This window comes from Capra hircus, chromosome 8 (assembly GCF_001704415.2).
Source record: "Capra hircus breed San Clemente chromosome 8, ASM170441v1, whole genome shotgun sequence".
Taxonomy (NCBI): Eukaryota; Metazoa; Chordata; class Mammalia; order Artiodactyla; family Bovidae; genus Capra; species Capra hircus.
Window position 1 is genome coordinate 99,229,344 of NC_030815.1, and position 27,146 is coordinate 99,256,489.

Here is a 27,146-nt window from a genome sequence, read left to right on the forward strand (position 1 = left end):
GGTTTTATTTAGGTGAGCCCCAGAGTAAATAAGAACAGTAAGACACACACACACATATACATGGAGTCAGGTGGAATTGTTTATTTGAGATATTTGGGGAAGAGTGAAAAGTCTAGAAATCACAGCAGCTACCTTCTGTGTCATATCAGAGAAAGCGAATAAGACAAGTTTTTAAAAAATCCATTCTTTGTACCAAATCCATAGTTGCCATTATTTTTAATTTTTTTAAGAATCATTTTTGACCAAAGGAGTTGAGCAAAAGGATCTGTTTTGAAGCTACTTCTAACTGAGAAACAATTCATGCATTCATTTATAGAGCCAATATTTCTTGAGAACTTTCACTAAACCAGGTTTCTTATTAGACACAAGCTAGCCTGATGCTAGAAGCCATGTTCAAGGAAAGATAAAGGAGAGATGGTTATTATCCTCAAGAGGTTTGCAAATGGGAGTTGGGGACAGAACTTCAGATCCATAAGAAAGTGATTCAAATACAATGGCATATGACAGGTGATGGAAATATGTCTATAAGATATGGCAGCAAGCAAGCATGGGAATGGTGTCAGGGAAGACTTCCAGAAAGAGGCAATACCTAAGCATATTAATAAGTAGTGATAACCCAGGGAACAAACTGACAGACCTTAGTGGCTCGTATATGTGTGTGGTTTTTACCAAAGTGGGGCAAGTCAGAGGTCATGGTAACATCCAGAGACTCAGACATAGAGAACAGACTTGTGTTGCCAAGGGGAAGGGAAGGTAGAGGAGGGATGGGTTGGGAGTTTGGGGTTAGCAGATGCAAACTACTGTATTTGAGATAGATAAGCAACACAGTCCTATTGACTAGCACAGTGACACAAGAAACTATATTCAGTATCCTGTGATGAACCCTAATGGAAAGAATTTGGAAAAGAATATGTGTATGTATAACTGAGTCCGTCTGCTCTGCAGCAGAGATTAGCACAACATTGTAAATCAACTGCACGTCAGTAAACATTTTTTGAAAAATTAAACAAAAACACAAGATAACATCCAGGTTTCCATCTTAAGTAGGATGGATTCATGGTGGTACCAGCAGCGGAACTAAAGGCCAGATGGGGAAACAGCTCTATGAAGAGGATAAGTTTGTTTCACATATGTTGGATTTGAGATGCTTATGGGCCATCCAGGTGGAGACACTGAAAATGCAATTGTTATGTAGAGGCTGGAGTTAGGAGAGAAGCTGAAGGTATCGGTTGGGGAGATATAAGTCAGTGTTTAGGTGGAAATTAAAACTCGAGGGTGGACGTGATTAGCCAAGGATAGAGTATCCAGCCAAGTGAACATTTAGTGAAGAAGTAGAAGAGGCGCCTGTGTTGAGGATGTGGCATCCAGCTTCTGAAGGGGAGGAGGGGTGGTCCTCAGAGTGTTATAAAAGGAAGACGTCGGTAGGTTCACACTGAAGATGTCCATTAGACGTGGCAGTTGGGATGTCATGGGCTTTAACAAGACCAAATTTAACAGCATGGCAGGTGCCCAGGTGGAGTGGAGTGGGTTGAGGGGTGACTAGGGTGTGAGAAGTTGAGACAGCAAGAGGCAGGCAAGTGCTGTTGGGGAAATCTGGAAGAGAGATTCAGCAGTAATAGAAACAGGACTCAGGGTCAAGAGAAGTTCACCTATTTTTGGTGTGAGAGAATTTATTCTAAAGGGACTAATGGGAAGGAGGCATCCTGGAGATAAGTTGAAGCTATAGCGGAGAAGGGGTCTTTGATAAAGTCCCATCCCAGAGGCATTTGCACAAGGTCAGGTCCACAGACGGAGTCATTGACCTTCACCGGGAGAGTCCCTGATTCAGAGGCTGGAGGTGAAAGGCTGGATGAGATTTTTTTTTCTCTCTTCCTGCAGAGAAAGATATTTCTTTGGAAGATAGGATTTAAGTTACTGAGAAATGTATTGCTTTGGAAGGAGATCATCTCATTTTCATGTAATCAAAACTCTGTATTTCTGATGAAACAGACTCACACGAGAATCACACCCAAGACATCAAGGCTCAGCGGCTGCTTGGAAATGATTTTCCGCAGCAGAAATCAACTTGCATAGATTCTGACAGTATGAGCCATGTGATTTCAGATGAGCTAAATATACAAGAAAAGAATAGGCTGGTTTCCAGAGGCTAAGAAAAACTGACAGAGAAATTTTCATTCATATTTGCTTGATTAAATTTGATTGTACCAACATCAATAATGAAAAGTGCTAATATGTCCCAGCAGTTCACTCAGATAAATATAGAAAGCAATCCAGTATTGATTTTTTTCAATGAATATACAAATTTTAATACATTTGAGGGAGTGGTGAAAGTAGCAAAACCAAGCTGAGAGTTTACAAAATATATTGACTAGTACCATCTCCAAGTTAGTCTCACTGTAGAATCCTTTAAAATGTGTTCTTGCTTTGCTTTGCTTTTCTTTCACTCCACAAACATTTATTGGGCCTTTCCGTCTGTCTAGTCAAGGCTATGGTTTTTCCTATGGTCACGTATGGATGTGAGAGTTGGACTGTGAAGAAGATTGAGCGCCGAAGAATTGATGCTTTTGAACTGTGGTGTTGGAGAAGACTCTTGAGAGTCCCTTGGACTGCAAGGAGATCCAACCAGTCCATTCTGGTCAGCCCTGGGATTTCTTTGGAAGGACTGATGCTGAAGCTGAAACTCCAGTACTTTGGCCACCTTATGCAAAGAGTTGACTCATTGGAAAAGACTCTGATGCTGGGAGGGATTGGGGACAGGAGGAGAAGGGGACGACAGAGGCTGAGATGACTGGATGACATCACTGACTCAATGGACGTGAGTCTGAGTGAACTCTGGGAGTTGGTGATGGACAGGGAGGCCTGGTGTGCTGCGATTCATGGGGTCGCAAAGAGTCGGACATGACTGAACAACTGAACTGAACTGATGTATACAGAAAAGAATATAAGGGGAAAAAAAGAATGTGTGGTACAGTAATAAATTCATAAAATATTGTCCTATTTCTCAGTAAGCTTGTACTCAGGAGAGGATAGTACAGTTGGGGAGGATGGACACATTTTTAGTGCTCCAATACCAGGTGAGGTATACCAGGTATCTAAGAGGGAGTTGGTGATGGACAGGGAGGCCTGGCGTGCTGTGATTCATGGGACACGCCTGGGTGACTGAACTGAACTGAAGAGGGCTAAGGATGTTCTTAGCTCTCTAAGGATGCCATGATGGGGACTGGGAAGGAGTGAACATATTAGGATGAGTGGGTTGAAGAAAAACATTACTAAGGCAACAGATTGGGCTTTGATTATCAGATGTATTTCCAGTAGATAGAGTTGCAAGAGGGAGGTCCAGGCTTTTTCACAGAGCAGCATGCTCTCTGTTCTGGATGGGACACCTGAATCTGTAAGGCTGGGAAGGGGTGAGAGCAGAGCATGGAGGGTGTGACCCTCCAGCCTAAGAAGGTCAATCAGATGCGGGAAGGAGATGATGGGGAACCATCAACCTTTCAACAAGGGAAAGGATATGAGCTACACCTCGGGAATTCTTAAAGCACCGTTCTCTTCTTGGCCATATTTCTGTCTCCATGATGACGAAGGGGGAAAAAATGAAATGAGCTTGAGTTTCCACTGACACCTTGCAGTCAAAGAAGGTCCTGTTCTTTCACAAGGAGAAGTGGAAATCCTCTGTTTATTTAAAGGCCATTAACCTTTTTCACAGTAAAATACCAAATGATCTGTGGTGATTCCAGATATACTCATCTAAATAAAAGGAAACTGTCTCCTTGCAAATTGAGTCACAGATGAAAAATATTTGGGGAGTGCCATAGAAACAAGTGCACTGTTTTCCTGGAATATGGAAAATGAATTTTGTATCATCTAGCTGTGTGAAAGGAGACAGTATTCTGCCCAGTGTCCTACCTGGAATATGGAAACAGCTCCTAAGATATAGATAGATAAGTGGAAGGATGGATGGACAGACAGATGGATGGATGATAGATAGATGAATAGATGGATGGATAGATGGTTAGATAGATAGAGCTAAATATTCTTAGAATGGAGGGGTTACATAATCAGGTCCCAGGTAGAACTGAGGATCCAGGCAGCAAAAACTAACAGGGAAGTCTTCAGAATCCTGCTGTAGGGATGATTATCCGCGCCTCTACCATTATTACCCGTTCTTGGGTTACTCCTCCCAAGATGCAGATTTCTAACAGGAGTCCAGTTGACCTGCTCCTTGGCCGGGGATGTGGGACCCTTTGATTAATAGTTTCACCAAATGCACAAGGTACTCCAGAGAGACTGTTTCCCAGTGGAGGAGCTGCATGCCCTTCCCCAAAGGAAAGGGGCGGGGATCCTGGGCAGCTGCAATTACTGATGCCCGCCGCCTTAGCATGTCACCACACTCACTTCTGGACCACCTATAGAATATGTCTTCTGATCCCACTCTGTAACCAGAACTCCAGGGTCGTAGGTAAGCTCTGTGTTGTCGAGTCTCCTGTGTAGGGGTAATTAGCTCACTATGCTGCAAGGCTTTCTTCTGGGTCAGTCTTTCAAATGTGTGGACAGCCCAGTCCTGGCTATTTCTGGTACAATCCAGCTGGCAGAAGCTGTGAGCATCAGATGGACACAAACATCGCAGCCTCAGCATACCAGAGATGCTAAGACTTGGATGATGGTCATTGCGCAAAGAGTGGGAACTTCCCCGCTGAGGCTTTGGATGGAGCAGGATGTTGGGTGGAGTGAAGCACAGCCCTAAGCAAGCCCCGTCTTATAAAAGTTGATTAGCAGGAATGGATTGCAAGCCTCGTGATTGTTCATTTTTTTCCCGTGTTTTGCTGCTGGGATGTTAATGAGGCTCTGGGCTGTGATTAGCTATGGCCCCACATCCTCAGCATACTTCTATAAGCATTCATCCAAATGCTTATGTGGTAAACTGCATCGCTTAGGATTAAATGTGGATGCAGGTAACAAAGACCCACAGTCATAGTGGCTTACACAAGATATTTATTTCTCCCTCCAGGAAAAATCCATAGGTAGGCAGTCTCTGGTGGCTGTGAGCTGGGAAGCCCTTAAGGACCAAGCCTTCTTCTAGCTTTTCCCACTCCTGTCTTTGTTCTCAGAGTCCAGGATGGCAGTGAGAGCTTCACCCACATATCTCTGCATTTCAGGCAGAAGGATGAAGGAAGGGATGAAAGAGGAAAGGACTACAGAAGGTTCTAGAAGCTGCCTCCACACTTTGACTTACATCCCTTTGGCTAGAACATGCTGCCCGTGGTTAAAAAAGATGCTAAGGAGTATGGACATTATTCTGCGTGCCTTGTGCCCAGCTTAGCTTTAGGGATTATGTTGTAGAGAGAGAAGGGGAGGGTGGGTCTTGGTGAGCAATTCGCAGCCTCTTTTACATTTTGCTTCATGCTGGATGCATAAACAGGCAGCTCTCCTCTCCTCTGAGGAGCAAACTTTCTCCCTGAGGTTCTTATTTTGTCAGGTTGGTCAGACAGGCACCCCCACTTGACTGCTCAACTATGAAATTACGGTTCTAGGGGAAAGAACAGGTCTAAATTCAGCACCTTGGACCTGTCTGTCAGCATCTCCTTTTTATTCTGGGAGAATTTACCGAATCTCTAAAACATGTCAGCTGAGCAGCAGTGGTTGACCTCTTCACAGTCTATGTCTGTGACCTCGGCCCAGGTCCCTTGACAGGAAAATTATAAAGGGTCCATTGTCAGGGAGACGCTGGGTCTTGCTCAGACCTTGTTCAGAAATGTACTTAGAGTCCCCAGGGTTTTGTGAAAATGTTTCTTTTTATTTTTTTAATTGTTCATTTGCCTGCCCTGGGTCTTAGTTGCAGCATGCAAATTCTAAATTCTGGCATGTGGGATTTAGTCCCCTGATCAGGGATTGAACCTGGGCTCCCTGCATTGGGAGAGTGGAGTCTTAGCCACTGGACCACCGGGAAAGTCCCTGAAATGTTTATTTACTGCTCCTCTCACTTCAGCTTTTAGCTGGTGCTGAGTTGGTTCTATGAGGAAGCCCAGAAGTCCCCCTTCCTCTTGGTCACTCCACCCTTTCCCCTTCTGCTCTTCCCACCACCCCCACCCCGCTAAAAAGTGAAACTGCTGGTTGCTCAGTCGTGTCTGACTCTTTGCAGCCCCATGGACTGTAGCCCACCAGGCTCCTTTGTCCCTGGAATTCTCCAGGCAAGAATACTGGAGTGGATTGCCATTCTCTTCTCCAGGGGATCTTCCCAATGCAGGGGTTAAACCCAGGTCTCCTGCACTGCAGGCAGATTCTTTACCATCTGAGCCACCCGGGAAGCTGGGCCCCAATTCATATCATCCATGCTCCCCACTGAATAGTAAGTTCCATTTGCCTTTGGTTTTCCCATTTCCCATGTGGAGCCCCTACAAGTCATGGTGTTTGCTAAACTTGACCTCTGCACTTCCAAGGGTTGTAACTCAGACCATGAGTGGAAGCGGATCAACTTTCACTGACCGCTGCTGATAGTCAGCACTGTCCAAAGAGGGAAGGGCTGCCTTGAGAGATGGTGAGTTCTCTGTGTCTGAAATCCTCTGTGCAGAGGATTTCAAGCAGAAATCCTGGGTGGAGAACAATTTAGGGGCTTTGTGTTTCTGGAAATCAATTAAGTTAAATGGCTTCTACCTCCAGCGTGACCTTCTGTGGTTCTATGAGCATGAAAACTCCATTGCATTGCACTATGAGTTCTTGAGGGAGTAAGGAAAAAGAATGTGAGTTAGCCGAAAGCAATGGCAAAGAGTCCTGACTCTCTAGGACTAGTTCTCCAGTACCAGGGTCCAAACCCTGGCCTCATTATGATTGTGACCCTGAACAAGTCAGTAGCATTCTGTATCTCAGCCCTTCATCTGCGTAAAGGAAGAGAAAGAATTCTTATTTCGTAGGATATGAAGATTAAGTATTGTGATGCATGTGAAACAGGTAGAACTGTGCTTAGCACATAGTAAGCGCTTGGCAGTCCTCCTCATTATTGTTGTTGTTACATACAAACAATATATACATAACAAAGACAATGCTAGAATGCTTAGTTTCATAACAATTATTCTCACCATCACTGATGGAGAAAGAAAAGATGGAATACACCTGAATTTATTAGCAAACCCTTCCCCAAACGGTTAGGCTATTGGAAACCCAGTCTATATTCAGTTCAATTCAGTTCAGTCGCTCAGTCGTGTCTGACTCTCTGTGACCCCATGAACCACAGCACGCCAGGCCTCCCTGTCCATCACCAACTCCTGGAGTCCACCCAAACCCATGTCCATCGAGTCGGTGATGCCATCCAACCATCTCATCCTCTGTCGCCCCCTTCTCTTCCTGCCCTCAATCTTTCCCAGCATCAGGGTCTTTTCTAATGAGTTTGCACCTTTTCCATTCAACTAAGAGATGCTTACACAAAGGAAGCACTGAATGGCTCTTATAAGTTAAATAGGCAGAGATACCGCAAAGAATCATGGCAAGCAGGAGCTAGAGAATCAGTGGCCCAGGGCCCCGCTCTTGTTCCCATCTCTCTTTGTTTGAGCCTTGTTTTCTCCCACTAAAGATGAAGGAAGGAAGGAAGGGTCCCCACAGCGCCTGGAAGGCCAAGTATTTCTGAGCCATCCAAGGTCCAGCAGAATGAGAGCACAAAGTGAGCAGTGGGGATGAGGGACCTGGAAGCTGAGAACCTCTCTGAGGCATCTTGGTGAACCATGGCCTCTGGAGAGTAGAGTGTGCAGTCCCTGAAAAGGCCGTGCAAGGCCACATGCTCCTGGGTGAGGGAGGGACATATGATATTCTGGGCCTCAGCCTGTGTTATCTCCTCTGCCTGGCCTGTTTTCTCTTTTCCACCCGATGAAGGCATCCTTCAAGGCCCAGCTAACATAACACTTATTCAGTCAAGTTTTCCTCACCACTTTGTATCTGGAGAAAATTTCATTTAGCTGTGGCTTAAACTCAAAACAGAAAATCTGGAATGAACTGTCCAGAGCTGGTGTTGTCACTCCAGGATGCTAACTAGAACCCAAGTAATTTCTCTCTTTCTGCACACTCAGGCACCCTTAACAGACTCTTGTCCATGTGGATATAAGGTGAAACTCCACCTATAGCATCATATTCCTTATGGTAGGCAGAGTGATGGACTCCCAAAGATGTCTACATCCTAACCCCTAGAACCTGGAATTATGTTAGATTACATGACAAAGGGGAGTTAAGGTTACAGATGGAATGAAGGTCTCCAAACATCGGACTTTAACATAGAGAGATTACCCTGGATTATCTGAGTTGGCTCAGTCTAATCATAAGGATTCCTAGAAGTGGAAGAGGAGGCAGAAGAAGAGAGCCAGAGGGAGATGTGACAGGGGAAGAATAGTCAGAGAGCTTGCAACACTGCTGAGAGCTTCCCTGGTGGCTCAGTGGTAAAGAATCTGCCTGCCAGTGCAGGAGCCGCGGGTTCAATCCCTGGGTCAGGAAGATTCCCTGGAGAAGGAAATGGAAACTGCTCCAGTATTCTTGCCTGAAGAATCTCGTGGATAGAGGAGCCTGGAGGGCTACAGTCCCTGGGGTCGCAAAAGAGTTACACATGACTTGATGCCTGAACAACAACAGCATTGTTGACTTTGACAGAGGAGGAAGGGGCCATGCGGTAAGGACTGTGGGTGACCTCAGGGAGCTGGCAAAAGCAACGAAGCACTTATTTCCCAAAGCATCCAGAAAGGAGCATGACTCTGCCACCCTGTGATTGTAAACCTGGTGACACCCTTGTTGAACTTCTGACCCGCAGAAATGTAATATAGTATGTTGATTTTTTGTAAGCTACTAAGTCTGTGTCATTTGTTACCGCAGCTGTTGGAAGCTAGTACATCCCTCTAGCACCAGGTCCCTGTATTAGGCAGAAAGAAGGGAAAGGCCAAGTGCCACTTAAATCAACTCTCTCCCTTTGAAGGAGCTTTCCCAGAAGTCTTACCCAAAATGTTCACATACATCTCACTGGCCAAAACTGTCCGATGGCTGCCTTTCTATGCAAAGAAAGCTGGGATGTGTAAATTTTCAGCTGGGTACATTGCCACCCATCCCCCATAAAATAAGGATTCTGTTAGCATGGGAGAAGAGGAGAATAAATCTGGGACAAGCAACTTGGAGTCCCTCCACATTCCCCAGCGGAACTGACAATTTTCCAAATCGATCTTCTTTCCTCCAGCTCTTTTTGGGCTCTTTTGCAATTTATGTGTTTACTTGACTGTTCTCATTACTTTAGTAAGAGGTCCCGCAACCAGACACCATGGCTGATTAAGCTTTCTGTCCCTGATGTTCAGTGCAATGCCTGCTAGAAGGTAGGTGCTTGCGTTAAGTTAGACAGATGCGTGTATAAATAGACTTTGAATGAGAGAATGATCGATGCACTTCGTGGGTCCTTTGTATTTTCTCGTGACAAAGGTCTATTGGGGTTAGGTTAGATTTTATAAGACCATTTGGCCAGGATCACAACCTCATCTCCAGTAAATTGAAGCTGCATCGCTGCGGTATGTCACCTTTCTTTGCTGTCTATTACACTCTGCTTCTTCCTCCAGAGAAACTAAGCAAGCTGGTCAAAGGCTGTAATGTACACCTGTCTCAGCCTAAAGAGCCTCAGTTAACCTTGAGTGTAAATTACACTTCCTGCCTCTTCTTTATTTTTAGCTGGGCAGTATCTCCTTGGTTCCTCCTGGGAAGTCTGCATTAGATTTTGGTCATAAAGCTAGAAAACACTGGCATTTCTAAGCCAACGGGAATGACTCTTATTAACCCCACAACGCTTGGTTTCTTGCGAAGCTCCTCAGGCTTGTGATTCAGGCTTTCCATGGGAAGATGGCAGTCTGAGCTTTCCAGTGCCCACACGTGCATTTGTAGAGAAATCTGCTAATTGGGTCTGACTCATTTGGACATATACAAACTGTAGATTTCCTGAGTTCATTCCCTCTGGATGAAACTCAATTGTTGTTATCTTAAAAGCCTAGTTTTGTTGCTTTTTTCCATCCCCCCTCCTCCCGCCCCGCGTTCCTTCTCAGTTACGCAGTATCACGACCCAAATCTTTAGCACTTGAGCTATATAGCCAAGAGCCTTGAAACCAATAGGGCCCGGGCAGTGGAGATCATCAGGCCAGCCAGTGGGCATCACATCACAGAGAATTCTTAATCACTTGAGGCTGCTTCATTGAGAGTAGTGAGTTACTTAGAGTCAACCTTTTTAAGTCAGAAATTTTTAACCTAATTTTATTACAGAATTCCTTGTAGTGCCTGACTCAGTTCAGCTGGACAAGCCCCGTCAGTGTTGGTGGAACTGAGTGCCAGTTGATGTTGTATTTATTGTAACATTCCACTGGACCTCAGCTCCTTTTTGGTGCCACAGCCCATGAAGAGCAGCCTTCTCAGTGCTAGCCCAGAGGTGGCATTTTTAAAATGTGATTTATTGGTTTTATTTTACCTAGATACAGAATTCTGATTTTTTAAATTATATTAAAAATATTGAAAATTATAAAGAAGAAAATTAAAAACACTCAGTATCTCGTTACCCAAAAATAACCACCACTGATATTTTCCTAGTTTCTCAATTTTAAAATTTGTGAAGGGGTACCCTGTACTCTTCTTTATTTCTCTGAGGATTGAGGGGGATGGGGAGAGGGTAGTTTATAGTTCCTCTGACCTTTCAGCTTCAGGTATTATTAGGATATATGCACACACACATACACATATATTTGCGTGCATGTGTGCATGCTCGGAGAAGGCAATGGCACCCCACTCCAGTACTCTTGCCTGGAAAATCCCATGGGCCGAGGAGCCTGGAAGGCTGCAGTCCATGGGGTCGCTGAGGGTCGGACACGACTGAGCGACTTCACTTTCACTTTTCACTTTCATGCATTGGAGAAGGAAATGGCAATCCACTCCAGTGTTCTTGCCTGGAGAATCCCAGGGACGGTGGAGCCTGGTGTGCTGCCGTCTATGGGGTCTCACAGAGTCGGACACGACTGAAGTGACTTCGCAGCAGTAGCAGTGCATGCTATGTCACTTCAGTTGTGTCTGACTCTTTGTGACACTGTGGACTGTAGCCCACCAGGCTCCTCTGTCACTGGGATGCTTCAGGCAAAAATACTGGCGTGAGCTTTCCATGCTCTCCTCTAGGGGATCTTCCCCATCCAAGGATTGATTCCTTGTCTCTTAATCTGCCTGCATTGGCAAGCAGGTTCTTTATCACTAGCGCCACCTGGGAAGCCCACACATATTTATATAGATGGAATATATATTATTGGGATATATATCATTAGGAGGTATAATATATATAATACATATATAATATGTATATATAAAACATATACATATTTGAGCTGTGTCAGTACTCTTGCCTGGAAAATCCCATGGATGGAGGAGCCTGGAAGGCTGCAGTCCATGGGGTCACTGAGGGTCGGACACGACTGAGCAACTTCACTTTCACTTTTCACTCATGCATTGGAGAAGGAAATGGCAACCCACTCCAGTGTTCTTGCCTGGAGAATCCCAGGGACAGGAGAGCCTGGTGGGCTGCCGTCTACGGGGTTGCACAGAGTCGGACATGACTGAAGCAACTTAGCAGCGGCAGCAGTTAGCTATTGGCCAAAATAGCGCTCTGTGACAAATGCCTCTCAAACTCAGTGCTTCAAAATAAAAATCATATGTTCTTGCTCACTCTTCTGTGAGAAGACTGGGTGTTTGCTAATCTGGCCTGGGCTTAGCCGAGTGGCTCTAATGGAAGGTGCAGATATGACTGGCCATGGCCTCTGACTCTGGGTTGAGCTCCTGTCTACTCCCGACATGTTCCTTCCAGGGCTCGGGCTAAAGGAACAGCAGCTCCCCAGAGAAGCTGTTCTTTTGGTGCTGGAAGAGGCTCAAGAGGATGAGCCGGATTGGCCAGATACACTCCAAGCCTCTGCTTGTGTCATGTCTGCTAACATCTCATTGGCCAATGCAGTCACATGGCTGCACCCAAAGTCAAGAGCAGAGAAGTATATCCCACCTCCCATGAGGACAAAGCAAATCATGTGGCCAAGACCAATATCAGTGGTTGGGGACATATATGTTTTTCCCATGAAGATGCAGGGGGAAGGGAGGGACTTTGAGAATAATAGAGTCAACCCACATTCTTGATATCTGCTGAGGTACTCAGTTTTTTTGAGATTCAAATGAAATCTGCTCAAAACTCTCCAGGAAACCTCTAGCCTGGAGCTCCCCTACCCATTGAATTGGTTCTGTTTTAGGTCACTTGAGTTGTCCCTATTCCATGCTCCTGTTCCTTTCCTTGATTCCTCCCAAAGTAATTGACACAGATGTATGTATCAATAAAAGACATAATAAACATTCGGAAGAGCAAAGGTTTATGTCTCTGTTTATCTATCGATGCTGCTTGGCCCTCTCCTCTAGGTTGTGTGCCTCTCAGCCCACACACAGCCTCTCAAGTCAAAGCTTGCTGAAGAATTCACCTTGTTTCAGAAACCTGAAGATCTCCTCTTGGCTGAGCTATATGACTTTTTGCAACCTGATTCATCTTTTATCATTCATTCAACACACTTGTATTGACTGTGCCTTTCTCATGGTGAATTTATACTCTATTAATGGAAATTAATAATTTATGTATACTCTGATGCAGGGTTTAGAGTTACTAAACCTTGGCCCTATTGGTTTTAGGGAGGCAAATCATTCTTTATTGTGGGGGGTGTTCTGTACTTTGTAGTATGTTTATAAACTGCTACCCGCTTAATGTCAGTGGCACCAACTCCACTCTGCTTGAGTAATGGATAACCGTAATATCTCCAGACATCTCCAACTACGCCCTAAGGGACAAAAGCACCTTGGTTGAAAACCAGTGCTCTAACATATAGTGGACTTGATAAGACCACTGATGTTGTTATTTTCTGATGGTGAATCTATGAAAGCCTCATGAGGTGGGTGGTATCTGAGCTAAGGTTTCAATAGTGGCTAGGGTTTGGAGATGGATTTTCTGGAGAAGGGCAAATCAGTGGTCGCAGATGGGCAAATAAGGAGTAGCTCTGTTTAACCAAAGCATAAAGTGAAATGGGCACATTGTTAAGAGTAGAGGCTCTTATAGGTCCTAGGAGGCTAGATGCTGTAGGGCCGTCTGAGTCATGAAAAGAACTGCCACTTTTACTGTGAGGGAAGCAGTCAGTATGTCTGAAGCTGTGTTCATCTGGAGGGAGTATAGTTATAGCATTTGTCTTCATGTTCAGTTACTGAGTCGTGTCTGACTCTTTTGCCACCCCATGGATTGTAGCCCACCAGGCTCCTCTGTCCATGGGATTTCCCAGCAAGAATAACGGAGTGGGTTGCCATTTCCTACTCCAGGGGACCTTCCCAACCCAGAGGTCGAACTGTCTCTCCTGCATTGCAGGCGGATTCTTTACCGCTGAGCCACCTGGGAAGCCCTGTTTGGGTTTCTTCATAACCCAAAGTAATTGCTATCATCCATCCAGAAGTTATTTTTCTGATGCCTAAGAAGGAAACAGAAAAGCCCTCTGAGAGGCACAGTGCATCCCAGAATAATTCCACGCCCGTATCTTGGTATTCTGTGTGTTAGTCACTCAGTAGTGTCCAACTCTTTGCGAACCCATGGACTCTAACCCACCAGGCTCCTCTGTCCATGGAATTCTCCAGGCAAGGATACTGGAGTGGGTTGCCATTCCCTTCCAGGGGATCTCCCTGACCCAGAGATTGAACCCGGGTCTCCTGCATTGCAGGCAGATTCTTTACCGTCTGAGCCTTACTCTTCAGATCTCACTCTGAACGCTTTAGGTTGGGTCTCAGTTGAACAGACCTGGTTAGCCAGTTCCCTGCAGCAGATTAGAATATAGACGAGGAGAGGGGGAGCTAAAGGACAAACATAGGCAGGCATGCTGTGCAGCAAAGCTTCCAACATGACGGAGGGGGAGGAGAGCAAAAGCAGAGGTGAATGAATGAGTGCATGAATTCAGACCAAATGATTTGGAAGCATCATAGTATGGGGTCCTGTAAGTAGGGGAACACCCTTCCCTTCATAACCCAAAAACACTGATACATTACAGTACCACCCTATTTAAGTCAACATACTCCATGTGTAAAAAGGCAGGGCATATGTGAAATACCGTAGTGAAGTACCATGTGACCAGAGTTTGGCACAATGGTGAGGACCAGGGTCTAGAGTTATACTTCCAGGCTTAAACCCTAGCTTCAACGCTCTGTATCAGTAAACTAATTCCTCAGCCCTGCCTTGCCTTAATGAGTTTGTCTGTAAAATGGGAATTCCCTGCTTGTAGGGTCATAAGGAAGGTTAACAACAACAATCCACGTGAATTCTTAGCTTAGCTCTTGGCACAGATTTAGTGTTCAAGAAAAGTTAAGTGGTTATTACAATCATTTCATTGAAAGAATAGAGCTGGCAAGACCTCCCTCGCAACTTCAGTGTAGCTGCTCTTCTGGAATATTCCCAGAGTCTCTGGCTGTGCTGAAGTTTCCTTTTCAGAAAATATATAGGTTTTGTAAAAGCTGAGGAAAGTTCCAGAAGAGTAGGGGCAGTTGTATCAGTCCCTTCCATCTCCTCTCTTCTTGGCAGAAGTCAGGCCACTGAGGAAGGTGACAGCAGGTTCACTAGCCACCAGCCATGTCGCGGCAACGCATTTCCTTTGAGCAAGACTGGCTCTTCACCCTTTGGCCTGCCTGACAGAAGGGCAGTTAGTACAAGATAGCAGAATATGAAGCTATTTTCCTTCAGATAGTATGTCTTAACCTATGAACAATGATTGTTGTTGTTTAGTCGCTGAGTCGTATCCAACTCTTTTGCAACCCCATGGACTGTAGCCCCCCCAGGTTCCTCTGTCCATGGGATTTTCCAGTCAAGAATATTGGAGTGGGTTGCCATTTCCTTCTGCAGGGGATCTTCCCCAACCAGGGAATGAATCCAAGTCTCCTGTATGGGCAGGCGGATTCTTTACAACTGAGCCACCTGGGAAGCCACGCTGTGAAAAATATCTACCTCCAAATTAAGAATGCGCAGGAGAGAAGAGTTGAAAGGAAGGCACCAAAGCATATTGGAAAGTGGTGGCAATGATTGGGTGGCAGCAACTCTGGGCTGTCTCCCTTTGACCGATGTCTGCTCAGTGGCAGAGGTGGCAACAGGCTGTAAGGTAAAGCCTGGCCAGGTACCACACCGTCATGTAAAACGGAGACCACCAGGGAATCACCCAATGGGAGGAAGGTGCTCTCTGGCCAGAAGATAAAGTAACCTGTCTTCTCTTTGTGTGTTTTCCAGGCTGGAGCAGGAAATACAAGCCCTGGAAAGTGAAGAGTCCCAAATATCTGCCAAAGAGCAAATCATCCTAGAGAAGCTAAAGGAAACAGAAAAATCCTTCAAGGACTTGCAGAAGGTGAAGAAAACTAACGTCATTTATCTCACTTATACCCCTGGGGAAGCAGGCACACCGCGACAGTGCCAGTTGGAGAAAAGGCCAGTTGGTATGGATAAGAAGCCTGGGCCACACACCCTGCAATGAGGAGTAGATGTGTGAGGACCAGAGCCGTCTCTGAAGCTGAGAGCGGCGAATTGGTCTAAAAAACAATTCTTATGAAGCCGGTTAAACAGACTCCCTGTGGCTTTAAGTCTTTCTTTTATAAAAAGGCCAGGGGCAAAACCGTATCAAATGGGCATGAATTCCAAAAAAGAAAGTGTCAGTGAAACATGAAATTTTACCACACAGGCATGCCTCAGAGATATGGTGGGTTTGGTTCCAAACCGCTGAAATTAAGTGAATATTGTAATAGAGTGAGTCACATGGATTTTTTGGTTTCCCACTGCATATGAAAGTTATGTTTACCCTATATTGTTAGTCTGTGAAGTATGCAATAGCCTTATGTCTAAAAAACAAGTACATACCTTAATTAAAAATAGTACTGTTGGAACAATGGTGCTGACAGATTGGCTTAACTGGGGGTTGTCAGGCACCTTCCATTTGTTTAAAAAAAAAAAAAAAAAAGGCAATATTGAGGCACAATAAAATGAGATGTGCCTGTCTATGAAAACACACGGTGCTGCGTAGCAAAGAGAGAATCCATAATGCCAGCAGGTTCTGAATAACTCAGGATCCCCCTCCCCTCTAGTTTACAACTCCTGTTTCCTCAGGTACCCAGCAGTGATAAGAAAGTAGTCTAAACGCATTCATTACAGGGTGGGATTTTCTGTTATCACTTCTCCAGCACAACCAAGGGGATTTGCTGGATAATTGACATAAATGTCTACTGGGAGAAATTTGGGGTAAATAAGGTGCAAAGGGTAAACCTTTTCCTTAAATTTTGGAATCCCAAACAAATTTCCCAGAAGGAAAGAGAGCATGGGGTTTGCCCACCACGGTCAAATTCTGGGGGAGAAAGACGGGCTGAATGAGTGAAGGGTCATCTCCCCACGTATATAGTGACTCCCTGCCCTGCTTTTGTCTCCACAGAGCTTCTCCAGTGCAGATGGAGGTAAGTGTAAGCGCTCTCTCCCTATCAGTACCTGAGTGTTCTCATCTGTCAGCTTAGTGGGTCTCATTAACACAGGCTCCCTGGGAGATATGCTGCGTTGGTTTGGAAGGGCATCAGAAAGAAGGGGAGCAGTTTGCGAATGCCTGGGAGGGCCATGCCCCCATCTCCTCTGCCTCTCCTCTTCAAGGACTACTTCTCGACCAGCTCTTCCTGTTCTTACACAGCTGGCCCAGCTCGTCTTCTTCCCATTTGGTCTCCAAGGTTCACTGCTTGGATCGCTCTTGAAATACACTCAGCCCAGAGCACCACCCTCAGGAGCCCATCAGCTGATGTTTAGGAAACCTTCCTAAGGCCTCTGGTTTTACTTTGAATCAGAAAACCGCGGTTTCTCCAGCCTCCCTGGGAACCAGGGCTTCACAGAACTTCCCTCCCTGTGGGGCCTGGTTGGCTGGGGGCACATGAGGGTTAGGAGCAGGGCCCTGGCTACCTGACCCCATCCTGGCAAGAGTGGGCCTTCCCCTGCTCTCTCTCCCCTTCTTTGCCCCCTGCTTCCCTGCTCTCCTTCACTGCGGCCATGGGATGAATTTGAGGTTTTGTGCCTCTCAGCTTTCACCTTGCTCCTCTAACTTTAGCTACAAACTCATGAAAACCACTTGATTTCCACTTTTCACTCTGACCCTTAGCTCAACCTGTCCCAAAATGCCAGATCTTGTCAGAAGGAACAGACATTGTCTTCTCTCTTTCAGCCTCTAAACCAGGAAGATGATGCAGGAGGTAGAATAAGCGTTGGCATCAGTATCTTCCCAATGTCTTTTGGAAATGTATGGCTAAAGATTTTAAAATGCAGAGGTGGATAGGCATTTTTCTTACAATGTCTAGCAAAGATCCTTGCAATAAGGATAATTCTAACTTCAGAAAACAAACAAGAAAAAAATGGTGGTTTCTTTGGGTTCCCCCTACCCACCAAATGAAAGGCAGGGGATCTGAATTTTGGCTCCTTGGGTGATCTTTGGGAAGGTATTAAATTCATGATCCCAGGGCATACGCTCAGAGACAAGGCCAGGTTGAGGCCACAGCAACTCCAGGAAGAGGACCTATGATAGTTCTACAGCTTTCTCTAGGGTATGGCCAAGTCAGGACACTTGTTCCGTGCTTTGGGGTTGGAGTATAGACTGAGGAGGTGGCCTTGCCTGTTTTGGGGAGTTGGGGGTGGCAGCATGGGGAAAATAGTGGAATTCCCTCGTGCTAGGGCTACCCTGCGGAGAAGGCAATGGCACCCTACTCCAGTATTCTTGCCTGGAAAATCCCATAGATGGAGGAGCCTGGAAGGCTGCAGTCCATGGGGTCGCTGAGGGTCGGACAAGACTGAGCGACTTCACTTTCACTTTTCACTTTGATGTATTAGAGAAGGAAATGGCAACCTACTCCAGTGTTCTTGCCTGGAGAATCCCAGGGACGGGGGAGCCTGGTGGGCTGCCGTCTATGGGGTCGCACAGAGTCGGACACGACTCAAGTGACTTAGCAGCAGGGCTACCCTGAGGTCATGTATGTGATTAGCAGTTACACATTAAGTATCAGACATGGACCCACAGACACCCACATACCGGAGGCGTACACATCAACCTCTTCTGCTTTCACTTCATTTTTTTCTCTTCCCTTCTCAAACCAGGACCTTTCCTAGGCTTCTCTCTTTGATTAGGGAAGGAATGGAACCTGCATATTATGTCCCAGGGAAGGCTGTGTGGGCCTTGGAGACCCATGTAGCATGTGACTTGTTAAAAGCACCCATGAAGCCATGTCATAAACTCTCAGCACTCTTTCTCTTTTGTTTTCCTCCTGCTCCATGTACTTCCCACTATTTTCATCTGTTTACCTAAGTAGTTCATAGAGGTGGTAAGAAATCCAATCATGACTTAGAAAGGAGTCTGCAGAGAAAAATACCCCTCGTGATTTTATCCTCCATTGCTTTTTACAGGATGAGTGAACTCAGGCTTAGGAGGATGCAGAAGTCTCAGGGGTCTCAAGAAATGGCCAGGGGAAAGTTTCCATGATCTTCCTTATTGCCCTGGATGGGGATACTTCCATGTCTGATTATAACTAAGCCTAGGGAGACCTTTCCATTACACCACATCTGTTAGCAAAGAAAGCAGTTTGAAGGAGGGAATACATCCTTCCAAGAATGCGGTCAGTGTTTATAGGTCACTCTGTGGGTAAAAACCCATCATGAAGCACATCCAGTTTGGGACCTTTGGGCTGTCTGATTATTTCCTCTTCCTTTGATTTCAAAGTTACCAAGACCCTCTTAGAATCAACCAGTTGGTACTAAGACCTAACAAAAGGATTGTAGAATAATAATGCCTCAGGACAAATACCCAACTTCTGAAACAATGATTACAGAATCCAGGTCCAGTTGAAGTTATATAACTAACTGTACAAGACACAGCAGAGGTCAGCAAAAGCATGGCCAGTGTGATGAGTTGCCAAGGAGTTGGCTGCTAGTGTGTGTTTGTGTAATGACCCCTCTTCAGGTACCCTGTGCATATCCCCCTGTGCTTTTCAGAGGAAATAAAGATATTAGACTGCTGGATCACCAATGTTTTTTGATTACACAATAGCCTTGGCAATCAAGAGCAATGTATTTTAATTGTGAGTAGAATTTCTTGGCCACATACTTCATGATCCCCCCTCACTTCCTCCCTACCCCACATACATCCTTGTTATATGGTGTAGTCAAAATTGATTGGGTGGGTTGTTTTTACTGCCCTAAATAGGCACAGTGTCTTGTATAAGTATAAATTTCATATAGTATGTACCTAGAACTACCTCTGTTCTCTACCCACGGGGGAGCTAGTATGAAACCCTTGGCCAGAACTGGCCAAAGAAAACCTCTGTCCTGGGCCTGTCTTGTCCTTGCTGTTTGAGACTTTGTAGATTTCCATCCCATCCCAGTCTGGGGCAGCCTGGAACCTTTTCTGTATCAAAACCTTCATACTAATTGTTGGGACCTAGTGTGTCTTCACTTGCCCAGAAGTCATGATTTTAGGAGAGTTTTCATCAGGTTTGTTTCTCTCTAACATTGGCTATTTATGTTCATACAGTGACGATTTTAGCAGTGCTGGGTAATGGGAAGGACTCACCTTTCCTCTTTATTCTGTAACTGACTGTTACCTCCTCGGACAGAGGGAGGAAGAAGCATGATAGACCACCTAGACTTTGTCAGGAAGAGGGCAGTTTACTGACTGAGGCCACGTGAAGGTATTCTCCCCGAGGAAGCTTTGGGGGCCCTGTTTTTTATTCCTTGTGTTGGTCTATCAGACCCCTTGGGGCTGCAGAACCTCAGGAATTACTACTTAATGATATATTGAGGAGCTGCCCTATCCTCTTCCTTGGGCCCCAAGCCCTGCCACCTCTTATCAGGAGCAGAAACCATGGAGCCCCAGCCCCAGAAGAGCTGTAGTCCGTGAGCCTGTAGCCAGTGACCACTGGGCAACGCTAACTCCATCACCTGCTCCCTTCTGTTGGGGAGCTGCCTCCTGGGGGAGGCTGAAATGTAAGCAAAAGGAGTCATGAGCAGTATCCCCTGCCTGCGGGTGGCTTTTACTTCTAGCTGCTAAATCTTTCAGTATGCAGAAATGTCCTGGAAATTCTATGCATAGCATAGAAGGCACCAGACACGTGTGACCAGTCTGCAAAGTCTTACCTGGTCTCAATGGCTTGAGAGATTCGAATACATCTTGTTTGAACGCAGGCAGTCGGACTTACCGAGTTTGCCCTTCCACAAACTTCTGGAAATCCTCAGGGAAACTCAGAAGTTGCGCACATCTGCTCTGGTCTTCTCCTAAACTGTGCTGCTCCTCCTTCCCCTGGACCACTGTCTCCCCCTCCTGCCCAGGCCCCGCCTTACCCCAACTGTGGCTCTCTTTGGTCCTGCCTTGTGTGGCTTAGGGCCCTGACCCTTCCCACAGCTCTCCAGAGTGAGAGCAGAGTCTGCCAGCTAACTTAAGGAACACTGGCAGAGCAGTTCAACATGGAGACTAAAGGGCGACTTCAGACATGTGCCCATATTCTGAGGCCCTGGCCCAAATTCAGGCCATTTCAGAGGGGCTCTCTAGGCTGCTTCCTGGCTATCTTCCAGCCCAGCATCATCCCAAAGGCCCACCTTCCTCCCCTGCAATGAAGAGCCTTCAGCTAGGTCTGTCTGACCCAGTGCCCAACTCCAGCACACATGAGGCCCCAGGGAGAAACAGTAACCTGAGCCTCGCTCCAACCCAGGGCCTGCCTGCTGACTCCTGACTTCCGGTTCCGTCTCCCAAAGGGTTGATACAGACAAACCCATTCTCTTAGAGAAGCTCCACCCCATCCGTTCCCTTTGCCCTAAGAACATGGTGGTCCAGTGTCAATACATCCTGGTTGTTCGGCTGCGTGAGAGTCAGCAGTGGCCTCGTCGGTACAGAACTCAACCAGTCCTGATTTGGTGTCTGTTCACAGCCCTCTCCTATGTGACATTTAAAAAGGAAAACAGAAATCTGCTGGAATGAAGTCAGCACCAGTGGGGATACGGAGGACGGGATGGATGTGGGAAGGCTGGGGGACTGACTGGATACCAGGAGAGGAGGTAGGGGCACCGCCAGGATCCTGGGTGAATTGTGGTGCCAGTGAGCAGCAGATGAGTGGAGATGAGAGTTCTGTTTTGGACACGTTGAGCTTGAGATGATTTGTGGGCTATTGACTGAAATATGCGATAAGCAGTTAGACGTGATCATTGACCAGTGATCGACTTTCCAGGATAATGGGGTGTGCCTGTGGCACATGGAAGGAATCACATCACCTGGAGTCCAGCTTACTAGAATGTTCCTTCACTTTCCCGCTGCTCTCTGGAGCATGCACAGATTCTCCCCCTGTTTCACCCCAGTGATTTCCCCCTCTCCTCTAATACTTCGACATACCTATTGACTTCCATGGCCTCCATCTCCCGAAATGAACTTTCAAGATATTTCCCCAAGCAGAGCCGGTCTCTCTATTCTGCACTGGCCATATTTCTTGCAGCTGAGCTCATGGTATTTCACTGGTGCTGTTCTTTGGAATCTTAGGATTTTCTAGCTGAAACACCAGACAGAAGGACTGAAATTGTGGGATAAATTCTGAAAAAAAATTTTTTATGCCTATTAGTCTTCGGAATGAATCAGGCACATAAAGTGATATTTCCAGTTTAAGGAAAGACTCCCAAATCTGTTTTCCAATTCTGTTTAAGACATGTCTTCCCTGTTTCTACTGCTTTCCTGGTGGCTCAGAGGTTAAAGAGTCTGTCTGCAATGTGGGAGACCTGGGTTCAGTCCCTGGGTCAGGAAGATCCCCTGCAGAAGGAAATGGTAACCCACTCCAGTATTGTTGCCTGGAGAATCCCATGGACAGAGGAGCCTGCCTGGTGGGCTACAGTCCATGGGATCGCAGAGTCAGACATGACTGAGCGACTTCCCTTTCACTTTCCATGTTTCTAGTTTGAAGTCCCATACTTGGCCCAGTCCCATTCTTTGGTGGCTCAGACCTGGGTTTGATCCCTGGGTTGGGTAGATCCTGTGGGGAGGGAAATGGCAACCCACTCCAGTATTCTTCCCTGGGAGATCCCATGGACAGAGGAGCCTGGCAGGCTGCAGTCCATGAGGTTGCAAAGAGTTGTACACGACAGAGGGACTGAGAACGCACCAGCATCAAGTTGCTAATGGCTCTCACTATTCATCTCTCTCCCTCTTTTTTTTTTTTTTTGTCCTCTGAACACATTGTACTCTTAGAATCTAGAGCTTTCTGTTGAATCTTTTAATACATAGAGCTGTTCTAGGGCTTGAGCTTTCTGGCCGGGATCTCTCCTACCTCAGCTACTCTACTGAATACCACTCACTGGGCAAATGCTGGTCTTTGTTTACCCTGATCCTCTCTTGCAGTGGCCGCCTCTGTGGTCCATTATGTAGGGCAGACAAGCTGCTGTCTCGGCAGTGAACCCATCGGGCCTCTCAACACTGTGCCTAATTGTATTCCCTGTTCTCTGCTACCAGATGCAGTAAATCACATTTCCTCCCAGCTCCCTGACCTGCCAATCCTCTGTTCACGAACAGCAGAACCATCACCTGAGCAGGACAGAACCAGCAGACCAGCTGGTAAGTCCTGGGGAACTGTTTGCTTTTGATGCCAAGACTGACCGTGAGGCTTGCATTCCTCTGAGCTTTATTAATGAGGGATGCCCAGATATTCTTACATGGTGGGGGGACCCCCTCCTCAGCGCAGCTTCAGATGTAGAATTTACAGTGGCCACACAGGGCGGCACTGGTCCCTTAGGGGTTTCTGAGGGCCAAGGGGAGGGAGTATTGAGAAAATCATAGAGCTCTTTTCCTCCTACTTCAGAGGAATCTGTGTTTGTGGTCTTTATATCAGTCCTCATTCTACAAGATCAAATGAGCTATGCCGGGAAGCTGGGGGGAAACTATTTTCAAAGTGTGTGAGAATGTTGCTGTAATCCTTGGGGAACTGAGCTGTTTGTACACTGTGAACATATAGATTCTCAAGTCTCCTCATTGCTGGAGTTATTTCTTACCTACTGTGGTATATTTGGAAAATAAAAGGAGCAATTTAATGAATGTATGCTTCTTGCTAATATTCTTCACACTTGTGGACTGTAGCGAGTAATACATTTGTGAGTGTAAAACATATCGAGAGCTCTGCTTTGCTCTGTTCAGTGTGAATGTGCCCCAGAAATCAGAACTGGATGCCGTGCTTAATAAATCACTATACCAATCCTTTTTGCTCTGTGCACAGAGGCACTGAGGGCAGGGGTTGGATGGAAAAATGTGTGATAATGTAGGTGAACTGGAATTTGAGCATCAGATTTATGCTTTATGTAATCCAGGTAAATTTATGTTTAAAAGAAGTCATGGAAGGATACCTTTATAAGACAATCATGGACTAATAAGTCAGAGGAAATTATTTATACAGTATTTTATGAAGCAAATAAGCCTTCCTTTTAACATAAAAGTAAAACAATTCTGCAGGTATTGACATAATTGTCATGCACATTGGCAAAATATAAGTATCTCCTGGGGACTCTATAAATATCTTAGCATATTATTTTACAAACAGATTCACAGGGTTCTAGAGTTGGGGGGGCGGGTACTGTAAATGGTATCTGGTCAAACTCAAGCTAGGATCTCAGGATAGTTAAAAAACTTGTAGCTACGGTCGTCCTACGAAGGGACCATTGGCAGTGACTTAAGCTGCAGATTCTTTTAAATGCTCCAAGATGCACTTCTGAGATCAACTCGGGATAACAACTCTTCAAAAGGCACATACCTCCCTGCTTGTTATTAGAGTGTTGGTAGTTCCCAGTAGTTGTGGGTAAACAGCTCTCTAGCTCCTCATCACATTTCTGCGACTCACAGGACATGCAATATGACCTAACTAATGGATCAGTTCATGAAGGCGGTAGGGCCAGTGTGTGGGGACTGAGAGATATGAAAAGGATTTGAGCAGCATTGGCAGTCAAGGAATGTGAGCTTCAAGAATGATATGTTACTGGGATTACAGTTCTGTGTGCGTAGGAATATACATACTATCACAAGCTAGGATCCTTCCTCTCGGAAGACACTGTGAAAACATAATGAACCCAATAGCAAATGCCATTTTGAAAAAGTATTATGTGCTCAAAGTCTTCTAAAAAAGAAGCTTACATGTACTTTTGTTTATCAGTTAAGAACCAATATGCATAAATGTATCTACTGTGGAAATATACAGATGCAGAGGCTTGAAAGGAATTGCATTTGATGTGGTTAACTGCTTTGTCCAGGCTGTTTTTTGAAATAGAGCATCCAGATTAATGATCAGTTATGGCTAGCAGTGACTACACAGAGCATGGATAGCATACAAATGAATGGCAGTCACCCCTGGAATTCTTTCTTATAGATATCATCCATCTTGCTTTAGGGGCGTCCTTTTGAAAATTTGCACAGTCTTAGGGCCATTTTAATAAATGTCACTGGTCGTTACTCAGTATTATGACAAATATTCTGGTTGTCTGGAGTTTGGGAGGTGTTCAGTTCTGTATGAGTGGGAATTTATTTAGAATCTTTGCTTTGCAGAATCAGGAAGCATCTGTTCCAATTCCTTATTCAAACATGGAAGCCCGGGCACAGAGCCTTGCCAAGAGGCCTTCAAACCACAGGCACACACCATGACCTGGGTCTCCCTACAGATGGCCCATTCTGTCTGTAATTGACTCTGACAGCTGGGAAGTTCATCCTCAGATGAGGCTCTCATTAGCCTGCTGCTTTCATCTTTTACCTTTTTTATGTGCACTGGAGAAGGAAATGGCACCCCACTCCAGTGTTCTTGCCTGGAGAAGCCCAGGGACGGGGGAGCCTGGTGGGCTACCATCTATGGGTCGCACAGAGTCAGACACAGCTGAAGCGACTTAGCAGCAACAGCAGCAGCAGCAAGATACAAACCTAAGTTTGTATCTTAGGAGCCCTTCAGAACAAACCTAAGTTCTGATTTCCGTTTAAATATTTGAAAACGGCTATCACATCCTGCCTTTCCGAGGCCTTCACTTTCCATCCCCTTAATGCCTGCAGCCCTGGTTGGTTCATCTGGTCCTGAGATGATAGGTTTCTTGGACCCCCTTAGCCGTGCCTGTCCCTCCCTTGTGAACACGCCCCGCTTGGTCTCTGAAAGGCAAGACTCAGAGCTGCCCAGCACATTCCGGGCTGAGCGGTCACCCCACAGAGGCCACAGCTGTGTGACTTCCTGGCGGCCCTCCCAGCCTTTCCGCTTCAGGCTCTCAGGTACAGCCTCCGAAGTGAGAGGCCTGCGCCGCTCCCGGGCCTCCTTCCCTCTGTCCAGTGGAGTCGTCGCTCCACAGTCATCTCGGGGCAGCAAAGAAGTTTGTTCCCCACAACTGTGCACACACTACTTCGCCTTCTCACACGCAGAAGAGCCTACAAGTTCCTCTTTCTAATCTTAAGAGGCAAAAATAAGGATGAGCTATGCGCCTCTCGGCCCTTGGTAGATTTTATATGACTGTTAAGTTTCTTCCTGTTAAAGTGTCCCTCAGGAGTGTCAGGGGCCCCTGGGGTCACCGAGGAGCCTCTGGAAGGTAAGGAAGGAGTTGAGGTGAGGGACTTGGTGTTCTGTCCCATTTCAAACACAGCAGCTTCCCCAGCCTTGGGCTTCCATATCGTATTTCTGCATCAGGTTTCATTTGAATAAAGGGTTTAACCATTTGGAAAGGAGAAAACTCTCTTTGTTGTCAGGATTTTTACAGCTCATGGCTATGGCTCTACACACCCTCACTTTTCCTCGAAGTTTAGTATCATCTCAGATCTGAAAAGCAAACTGGCATTATTTGTCATCATTTCACTGATAAAATTGTTGCACAGTTTGATAAAAAGCCAGAAGCCTGCGGCTCACCGTTAGGGATGCTCCTGGCCCTGGGGAATCCTTACCCAGCACCTATGGGGTACAGCCCTTCAAGCAGTGACAAGTTCTGTCTGTTGTCCTAACACTCATGGCACATGTTTCTGTCTTGTCCACATGAGGACAACAGGAACTTTGTGATGATCCAATATGCTTTATCTCTGTCATTTGTCTAATCTATCTAGAGACCTTGAAGGAAAAAAAATTGAGATTAATGTGCTCAGCTTCTGCTCTTTCAAAACTGACTCTAGAATTTAGCCAGCCATGATGTCCAGCTATTTATATATAGTTTATGGAATTCCTTCCTTCTCAGTTTTGAAAATTAGAACTTGGCATTTCTGCCTCCAGTGCCTTTCCTGGTATATGAAATCCTTGGAACAAATTCACTGATGTGGGAACTGGGGCACTAAAGCACTGTGAGCATTTGTGTCCCTGGGAGTTTTATTATCTTCCAATCTTCTCTACGCACCTGGGTTTCAGTTACCTCTTAGCAGTCCTGGGTTTCAGTGACCTCTTAGCAACACTTCTTTCCAACACTTCTCAAGCTGTAAACTGCCCTTCTTGACCAAAAAGACTGAAGCAAAGTCAATATGAGAAATTGGCTTTGGCTTTTGCTAGATGGCGTCACCAACTCCATGGACATGAGTTTGAGTAAGCTCTGGAAGTTGGTGATGGACAGGGAAGCCTGGTGTGCTGCAGTCCTTGGGGTCGCAAAGAGTTGGACACGACTGAGCGACTGAACTTTGCTGTCCTTCAACATTATGCCCTTGCTGACTTATTTTTGTTAAAACCACAGAGTCTTGGGAAAACATTTGATTTGAAGAAATGTTTGATTATTGGGTTTTGAAGTTAGAGATTGCTCTCTGAGATGAGAGGAAGGATTCACTCTAAATGAATATCCTCATTTTCATCATTTTTGATATCCCAATGCTAATTTTGTATTTCCCACCTCAAGAGGAGTGAACATAAATGCATATATATAGTCTTATGCTCAAAGAGATGCATGTATATATATTCATTCAATAAGCCAAGCGTATGTATTGTTTTTCTTCCACATGGTACATTGCTAGCTACTTGATGTGTATTACACAGGGAAGATCTCACTGCTGAGTGGTGGTCCTGGTCTGATTGTCCATCGCCCTCCCTCCTCTTGGATTTGATACATCACTAACTCA

General features: G+C 45.7%; 1 protein-coding gene across 4 annotated transcripts in view; it reads left to right on the plus strand.

Annotated features, from left to right (window-relative positions):
• Window positions 1-27,146, plus strand: part of AKAP2 (A-kinase anchoring protein 2) — a 370,807-nt gene that overhangs the window by 122,253 nt on the left and 221,408 nt on the right. For 3 of the 4 annotated variants that reach the window (XM_018052575.1, XM_018052579.1, XM_018052578.1), the window contains exons 4-6: window positions 15,308-15,422; window positions 16,494-16,515; window positions 22,566-22,667. In XM_018052575.1, coding sequence (XP_017908064.1) covers window positions 15,308-15,422; window positions 16,494-16,515; window positions 22,566-22,667 — 239 coding nt within the window. The remainder of the gene's footprint in view (window positions 1-15,307; window positions 15,423-16,493; window positions 16,516-22,565; window positions 22,668-27,146) is intronic. The other variant, XM_018052577.1, reaches the window with a different exon arrangement.